Source organism: Prosopis cineraria, unplaced genomic scaffold (assembly GCF_029017545.1).
Source record: "Prosopis cineraria cultivar Desert tree isolate PC_DT_omini unplaced genomic scaffold, ASM2901754v1 PC1, whole genome shotgun sequence".
Taxonomy (NCBI): Eukaryota; Viridiplantae; Streptophyta; class Magnoliopsida; order Fabales; family Fabaceae; genus Prosopis; species Prosopis cineraria.
The window spans coordinates 18,827,962-18,837,068 of record NW_026555332.1 but is presented as its reverse complement, the minus strand read 5'-3'; the positions used below and the strand labels follow the sequence as shown (position 1 = coordinate 18,837,068).

At 32.4% G+C, this 9,107-nt stretch overlaps 1 protein-coding gene across 3 annotated transcripts; it reads left to right on the top strand.

Annotated features, from left to right (window-relative positions):
• Positions 1–494: 494 nt before the first annotated feature.
• LOC129309598 (protein DETOXIFICATION 35-like) lies at positions 495–8,188 on the top strand. Of its 3 annotated transcripts, none has more exons than XR_008592934.1 (7): positions 495–857; positions 1,559–2,184; positions 4,918–4,974; positions 5,995–6,233; positions 6,887–7,005; positions 7,693–7,796; positions 7,966–8,188. XR_008592934.1 is itself a non-coding variant. In XM_054951228.1 (7 exons), the coding sequence occupies exons 1-7, from the start codon at positions 570–572 to the stop codon at positions 8,050–8,052; spliced, it is 1,503 nt and encodes a 500-aa protein (XP_054807203.1). In that variant the 5' UTR covers positions 495–569; the 3' UTR covers positions 8,053–8,188. The 3 variants fall into 3 exon arrangements, 2 of the variants coding, with proteins under 2 accessions (XP_054807203.1, XP_054807212.1); XM_054951228.1 differs by having other exon boundaries at positions 7,710–7,796; XM_054951237.1 differs by lacking the exon at positions 4,918–4,974 and having other exon boundaries at positions 7,710–7,796.
• Positions 8,189–9,107: the final 919 nt, after the last annotated feature.

The window sequence follows — 9,107 nt, the reverse complement described above, 5'->3', positions numbered from 1 at the left end:
ATTTTTTTCCTCAAAACCTAAATTCTATAATTTTTTTATTATTTAAAAATCAGGATGTTACACTTCCCTTCATATTTTGCACTTTATCTTTTAAATATTTTGAACATTAAATTCATTTGATTTTTTCTTTAGACATAGAATCCAAATTAATTTTTCACCTTCCTAACTTAAAGTCCAATAATATAATAAATATATATATAATCAATTTTTTAATTATTAAATTATTTTTAAAATTATTAACTTTTTAAAAAGAAAAATTGCCCCCTAATTCAAGTGCTTGCTCGGGGAGTGAGGCCACGCTAGACCGATAGGGCCAACAAATTTTTCAGTCCTTTATTGTGTTTCACGCCAACTAACTCGTTCTTCAGTGCTGACTTTCAGCTAGAACCTAATTTTTTAATACTGTTGGATATTAAATTTAAAAAAGAAAAGACAAAATAAAGAAAGCGATGGAAACATGATTCCCCTGTTCATAAATGACACGAGGACTTTGTTATCTTGTCACAACAACTGTACTGTTTTCAACCTGATCACTTCACTTCTGAAATTAAGAAGCTGAGAGTGGCCACATGGAGACACAGTCGTCGTCAACGCCTCTGCTTAATGGCACAGAGGAGGCGATGATTGCCGACGACGGCGACTATGCTCCGATCAGAAACTTGGAGGCGACAAAGAAGGTGATATGGATTGAAAGTGTAAGAGTGTGGAAGATTGCTGTGCCCATTGCTTTTAACTTGCTCTGCAACTTCAGTATCATCCCCATCACCTCGATGTTCGTCGGCCATCTCGGTAATCTCGAGCTCTCCGCCGTCGCCATCTCCCTATCTGTCATCGGAACATTCACCTTTAGTTTAATGGTTGGTTTCATCTCCCTTATTACTTCGTTCTCAACATGGCTTGTTTTCGGGTGTTCATGTAGGCCGTAGGTGGGTAAGCCCGGTTAGTCCAGTTTTACCCGACATGTCGGGTTGGGTACTGGATAACGGTTAACACCCACCCGGCCTAACTCGAAGATATTAGATATATACACTTTTTGTCTTTTGGTTTAATTTAATTTTGTAAAAATTATTTATTTTATAATATTTTTATTTAAAATTTATTATTATTATATTTTTTATGATTATTGAAGATATTTTCTATTATTTTAAATTTTTTTTAATTTCTTTAAAATTTTTAATTGATTTTTCTAACTTTAAAAATTTATATTATCTAAAAATAATAGATAATTTTTTAGCATATAAAATTTTAAAATTATTAACTTTAATTCTAGGATTAATTTTCTAAGAAATATATTTTAAATAATTTTAATTATATTTTTCTTAATAAAAATAATTTTTATATTTTTTAAATATTTTTAAAACATTTTTTTGGGTTGGGCCAAACTTGAACTAGAATCATCGAGCATCCAATGCCCAAATCGGGCTAGCCCAAACGTCTGGTTGGGAGATGAAGCCTGGCCCAACCCTATCCATATATGTACAGCTCCAAATTGTTTCAAGATTGGATTACATCCCATTGAGCTGCACTAAACCTGATGTATTGTACACAAAATTTGTAGTTGGGCATGGGGAGTGCCTTGGAGACACTATGTGGGCAAGCATTCGGAGCTGGGCAAGTGCATATGCTTGGTGTTTACATGCAACGCTCATGCATAATACTGTTCGTCGCTTGCTTCATCCTCTTGCCAGTTTTCATCTTTGCTACACCAATTCTAAAGCTTCTAGGCCAAGAAGATGAAATCGCCGATCTTGCCGGCGTGTTCTCAATCAAAACAATCCCTCGGCTTTTCTCTCTCGCCTTCATTTTTCCCACTCAAAAGTTTCTCCAAGCTCAGAGCAAGGTCAATGTGCTGACCTTGATTGGGTTCATGGCTGTGGTCACTCATGTTTTTTTGCTATGGCTCTTCATTTATGTGCTCCATTGGGGCACCACTGGGGCTGCAGTGGCTTGTGATATGTCTTTTTGGCTGATTGCTTTGTCTCAGATTGTTTATGTTGTTGGATGGTGTAAGGAAGGATGGCAGGGATTGTCGATGTTGGCTTTTAAAGATATTTGGGCTTTTACGAGGTTGTCTCTATCATCCGGTATCATGATTTGCTTTGAGATTTGGTATTTGATGAGCCTCGTTCTTCTTACAGGACACCTTCATGATGCAGTCATTGCTGTTGATTCCCTTTCTATTTGGTAAGATTCATAAGCAATTCTCTGAGAAAATTTTGCTGTTTATTGACCTTAATTAAAAATATATTCAAGAAATGATTTAATGTTGCCTTTGTATATAAGGTGATTTAGATGAGAAATTCTTACATAGGGCTTGTACATCATGTTATTTATATTCCATTCAATAAAATCGCATAAGCAGTTCAATAACAAAAATAAAAATCTTATATATATGTCATTATTTTTAAGGGATAACGGAAATTATTCTGAAATTATTGGCTTGGTAATGTTTAGGATCCTAAACTTATTTTTGGTACAACTTTTCACTTCAACTTTTAATAAGGTGTAATGTCGCCCTGACTATTAATAAATTAAAAGTTAATTTTGATAGTTAGATGATTAAAAAAATTACAAAAAAACCCTCAAAAATTATAAAAAAATGACTGACAAAATTATTTAAAAGAATAAACAAAATTTTTCTCGATCATTTTATGTAATTTTTGAGATTTTTTTTATGTAATTTTCTTGTCAACTAACAATCAAATTTATTTTTTTTATTAATGACAGGGGTAATATTACACCATTTTCCATTTTAAAATGTTAAACGGGAACACTGTGCCAATAATGAGTTTAGAATGCAAGAAGCTCTAAGACCTATAGTTTAAGTTTAAGAGCCAATTTTCATTTAACTCTCTTTTTATTGACTTTATTTTTGAAATAAAATGTTTCTTTAATTTCTTGTCTTCACTCTTATCTATCTTATCAATAACAGAATCTATTTATATTTACAACCATCTAACATTGCATGCTTTTGTTGAATAGAACATAGATGATGTATTGCATCAGGTCCATATAGGCATTTCTCAATTAATTAGATTTAAATTTGAACCAAATCTATATTTATTATAATTATTTTGTAATTTTAAATATCTTATGCATTTTAGTTATTTGAAATGGTTGTCACTATAAACCTCTCATTCTCTCCCAATTTCCATTTCCCAACTCCCTTTTTCATTATCTTTGAATTTGAATTTTTTATACAAGCAAAGGTTTTTAAATAAATGAATTTTAAGTAAAAGAGTTTAATTACATGCAAGATTTTAAATTTAAAATCCATATCCAACCAATCCAAATATAACGTTTATATAATATTTGGATTAGTAAGAATTTGGATTTGGATTCAATTTTGTTCCAAAGCTAAGCAAGTTTTTTATTACAATTCCTTTAAAATTTCAATTACTTAATAATCTGGACTAATTATTTTAAGAATTAAATGATAATTTAGATTTTAAATTATAAGATTAGGGTGATTTGAATTTTAAATTTATATTTAATTTATTTTAAATTTTAAATAATTAAAATTAAGACAATTTTACCTCCACCGGTAGTTTCAAATTAAGGCCAACAATTTAAACAAAATGAGGACCACATTTTCTCTTTCCACTCCATTTACATTTTACTCTACCACTATTTTCTTTCACCCCCACTTGTATTTTACCATGCTTTGGTATCTTTTCCTCGATCTTCTCTTTCAATCATTTCTTTTCCTCCTCCTCCTCCTTCCCGCCTTCCTATTCCCCATCGCTTGACTGCAATATATATTGCCCAGCACAACGAAAATAAGCTCCTCAAAATCCATGATCAAGACATGTAAACAATAGTCTAGACTTTTCATTCACCATAAAAACAAAAATGACCAGGAAAGGAGACTCAGAGATAGAGCTGCTGTCGGATCAATGAAGCTTTTCCAACAGGCTGTGCTTCTTCTCTACTCCCTTCTCTCTTCTTTCTTCTCCTCCACCTTATTCTCGCACCCTTAAGAAACCTTCACATTCTCGAACTCACGGTGCCGATCGCCTCCTCCTGAGGCTTCTCCTCTGATGAAAGTGCACGTGTGGTCTCTAGAGGTCGTACTCAGCTGGTCTTAGATCTTTAAATGTCGCATGCGACTTGGGTCTTTGGAGTAGCCATCTGGTTCTTCAAAGGTCTCTTCAGAGGAATAACGAGAAGAAAGAGGGTGGGAAAAACCGTCTAAGCCTCTCCGCACTCGAAGGTTTGAGTAGTACGCTTTGGAGGTCGCCACACTCGAACGAGGAAAAAGGTCGGCTTCGGAGTTCGGCGTAGTCGTCTTGGAAGGACTGAGCCTCGCCGCACTCTGGTTCGTGTAGATAGGAATATCAGGCCAGAGATTGGGAGGAGGAGTAGTAGCGTGCACGGCTGAAGTCATATCTGCAATCGGCCGACCACCGCGTCGCAGTACTTGACCTTGCAGCTTCAGGCATCCACCCGGGAAGAGCATGGAAACGACACGAGAACAGTGAGAGAAAACGGTCGCAAAGTAAATGGCGTGGAAGGTGAAAATGTGGACCTCACTTACCTCACTTTATTTAAAATAACCGCAAGCAATTCAAAATTAATGATGAGGTGAGATTTTCTCAATTTTAATTATTTAAGATTTAAAATATATTAACTATAAATTTAAAATTTAAATCGCCCTTGTTTTTATAAATTGGGGTTTAAATTGTTATTTAATCTTTATTTTAAAATCTTAGCCATTCTCTTTCAATACTACCAAATATGTGGACAAGTCACACAAATAACTCATTCTTATTAGTATGAATTTTTTATTCTGTCCAAACAAACTATTTTAAATGTATAAATTTAAAATTTAAAATTTAAATTCAAATACATGTATCCACACACACGTGAATAATCCATTTACCGATCACTTTGTTTCTGACAAAACAAACATTTCAGTATGTATTACAATGGCTGGGAGATCATGGTATTTCTTGGAGTAAATGCAGCAATCGGGTATGCAACCACGTCATAATAATATTTAGTGGTTAATTAATTACTTGTAATTTTCACTGTTTTACTGTATATGTTGTGAAAAATGGACATGCGTGGAACACTACTTTATATATATATATATATATATGATGATGCTTGAAAGTTTTCCTTTAGAGGTATGCATATTATATATATCTGATTTAAATCGTTGAAATTAGAATTGTTCATTGTTTTAAACAAATTATTACCCGTATATACTAATTAAAAAGTGAAAATTTTCATAGTCTAAATCACAATGTGTACCTTACATATTTTTTAAAAGGGAAAATATCTTTTAAAGACATGCCCTCTAGTTTTTTAATAGCAAAAAAGAAACCTATAATTATGAAAGGAAAACATAATCTTTGATCCTTGTAGTTATTTTTGTGTTTTTAGTTTCTATAATTTTAAAAAGATTGAGTAATCTTTGTTTTTTTTTATGTTTCCATAGTTTCTATTTTTTTTTTCAATAGTTTTAGTTTTTATAAAGGTTAAAAACACTGAAAAAACTATATAGACTGAAAACAAAATTCGATAAGACTATAAGTATTAAATATTATGTTTTCCCATTATGAAATATCACTATGGACCCCCTAAGATCTAACTGAAAATAAGATTTAAGAGAGACAACCTGATTACCCCTGTTAAAATGAGAAACATAGCTAAATGAATATCTACTTGCTACTAACGATGGTTACTTGTCAATATATATCAAAATAAATTTTTGTTTATTCAAGACTAATACTTGTACATTTATTATATGTCCTCTCAATTTTTCTAAGTTGTTAATGGACAAATGGATGCTTATCATATGGTTATTTGTTAAAACTAGAATATTTACTTGTTTATCTAGGACCAATTCTCATACAATTAAACACGTTTAGTCAGTTTTTTTACATTGTTCATTAACAAATGAATGCTTACACACATGGTTACTTGTTAATACCGAACTAATTACTTGTCAATACTCGTTCCTTCTTAATCTATGTACTTCAATTTCAGTGTTAGAGTCTCAAATGAACTTGGAATGGGGCATCCAAGGACTGCCAAATACTCAGTGTACGTCACGGTGACTGAGTCTCTTTTGCTTGGAATTCTGTTCATGGCTGTTGTACTAATTGCTAGAAAGTACATAGCTTTGCCTTTCACCACCAGTGCGACTCTACAAGAAGCTGTTGCCAGCCTTGCATACTTGCTTGCTATAACTATGCTTCTTAACAGTGTTCAACAATCGATTTCAGGTATCATCTATCAATCATCATCACCTCATCAATGCATGTAGTTTCCATGGAAAATTGGTCATAAGGACTAAAAGGCATGTATATTCGGGCATAAGTTCTCGAGAGATAATATCCTTTCTTTTCTTGTACTCATCTCTAGAATATAGATTCTTAAAAATTCATGGATAACTCCAACATTTTAGTGCAAAAAAAAAAGGAATGGTATTTTATTATTTTATCTGAAAATATATATTATCACTCCAGGACCATGTGGTCCCCTATAGGTTTTATTCCTAAATTTGGGACTTAATTATGCCCAAATATTTGGAACTTTTGGTCCTTGTGGCTAATTTGTTCTAGTTCCCATGCTTGCTAGCCTTGCATATATATATACTTGCTTTCTCTACACTTACGTCTTAAAAGATATTTGAATAACAGCTACATTTCAAAAAGTATTTTGCTGAAAGAGAACTAACGGCAAATATCAATTTGAATAACTGCAAACATATAAATCTCAATTACTAATCAGTCATTTAAATCTTGCATATTACTTTTATTATTTTATAACTAAGAAAATTTGCAACTATCTAAATTCATATTTTATCATATATTTTTAATAAAAATTTTTAAAACCTAACTATCATTAAACTTTAGAATCGGTATTACCATTACAGGGGTGGCTGTGGGAGGAGGATGGCAAGCATTGGTAGCCTACATCAATGTGGGCTGTTATTACATTTTCGGCCTTCCATTGGGTATCGTTCTTGGTTACGTTGCAGATTTGGGAGTTAAGGTAGCCCCTTTTGTTTCTTTTTAATTGAATTTTTTAAGCCGCGGGGGAAAAAAAGGATAATCTTGAAGTTGTTCGTATGATTTTACCAGAGTTATGTATACATAAGGCCGAAATGAGCTACATATATAAATGCTTTCAACCCCATTACCACAAAATTCAAGCTTTCTTATTGTTGAAGCAACTAAAACGTTGTCCAACAAATGCAGCCCAACCCAAGATTGTGGAAAATAATTTATTTATATGTAATGTTTACTTATTTCAGAGTCTTTTTTTCTATTAATATCCATATCTTATATATACTTGTCCTCATCTTAGATGACCTTACCCTATATATATATATATATATATAAATGAAATATGATATTCAGCATATCCTTTTAGCTTTCGTTTATTTATTTATTTTTATTTTCAGCTTTGATATGGTATCATAGCCTTTGACATTTTGTCAGCCATAGCTGCACTATCACAGCCCAACACTTAATTAACTCTTCCAGTTCTACGTACTTATCTTTCTATTTCAATATCATCTAAATCTTTTTCATTTTATTTCTGCTAACCTTAACAATGATATTAGCGGTGCATTCGAGTCCCTTCTTAAATATTATTACCTTTAGTTGGAAGAGATCGGATGACAATTATATATATATGAGCTCTAGCTAGTTCACGAATTGTACTGAACAAAATTAGATTTTGTTTATGGTCAGGGACTTTGGGGTGGCATGTTAGGTGGCATTGCTTTGCAGACCTTGATGCTCTTATTTCTGCTCTACAAAATTAATTGGAACAGAGAGGTATAGAAGTGCTTCTCATAACTTATTTTTATACTACTATCTAGTACGATTATTGTATACGGTAAGTTAAATTTGAGTATTGTTAAATTTAATTTAAATTAACTACTCAAATGTATGTTTTACTATTCCAATTCCTATTCAATTTTTTTATACCACTATCTACTTTCAGGTTGAACAAGCGACGGAGCGCATAAGATCCTGGGGAGGGCAAGACATGAAAAATGATGGAGCAGAGAAGATTGAAGAGCATATTTAAACCATGCATGATGATAGTATCTTGAAACAATTCGCTATATATTTATACATGGACTCCTTCCCTCCCCGCTTTCTAATCAAGTTTCGAATTCCAATTTCTATTCTAATCAAATTTCGCTGTAATCAAATTTATTTTATTATATTCTTGAATTTTCATATCAAAATCATTTATATATGTATGTATGTATGTTGATGATTTGGTAATATGGGATAGTGTTGCTAAAAGAAGGGCTCCATATAATGCCCTCTACATAGCAGTTATCTGAATAATCGTTATATATAGGAGACGAGATTCGCTGTAATAGACTATACAACAGTTACCTAAGAAAACTACTATAGCAGTTTTAACAAAAAAACTGTTAAATAATCTATTTTTTAAATTTTTTTTTCCAAAAGTCTATATAATGTTGTTTAGAACTAACCACTATACAGCCGCAAAGACCATTATACAGTCTTATTATTTTATAATTTTTTAAACCTATGAACTATTTAGCGGTTATTTTATAACTAAAAGGTTTTTTTAAATGGAACTATTTAGCAGTTATCAGGCAACTTTATGACTCATAAACTTCAAAAGAGTCTCCTGCTACCACAAAAGCTCTCCATTCACCATGAAACTATACTAGCACTCTCAAAAGCCTATTTCTTGTGTTACCCAATTGTTTTCCACCTCCGTTGTTGCCTCCTCTTACCATGGTGGTTTGGTTTCTTTTCATCAAGTTTTGGTGGTTTGGAGTCCATGGGGTTTGTGTGTTTTTCTTCTTTCATCTTTTTTGAGTTTTGTCCATGAGGATTGTGATTCTGTAACCTCCTCTCATTTATTCACTTTATATAAGAGAAGACTATGGTGTTACCACTACCTCTTATCATTTTTCATAAAAAATTTCATTTTCAAAAGCTTCGGCCGAAGACTTATGTTATAGACTAATCAGTTTACAACACAATCAGAGAAAAACACAGTGAAAAATAAATCATGTACTCCTCAAATACATGGTGGACATAACCCACTAGCATTCCAAGCTCAAATGCATGCATTTCAGCACACAAATAAACTGA

Bases quoted from the DNA above. Each gene is read 5' to 3' on its own strand.
- LOC129309598 (XM_054951228.1), top strand. From the start codon at position 570: ATGGAGACACAGTCGTCGTCAACGCCTCTGCTTAATGGCACAGAGGAG. The intron at 858-1,558 runs GTTGGTTTCATC...CAAAATTTGTAG, and splicing joins CATTCACCTTTAGTTTAATG to TTGGGCATGGGGAGTGCCTT. The intron at 6,234-6,886 runs GTATCATCTATC...TTACCATTACAG, and splicing joins TGTTCAACAATCGATTTCAG to GGGTGGCTGTGGGAGGAGGA.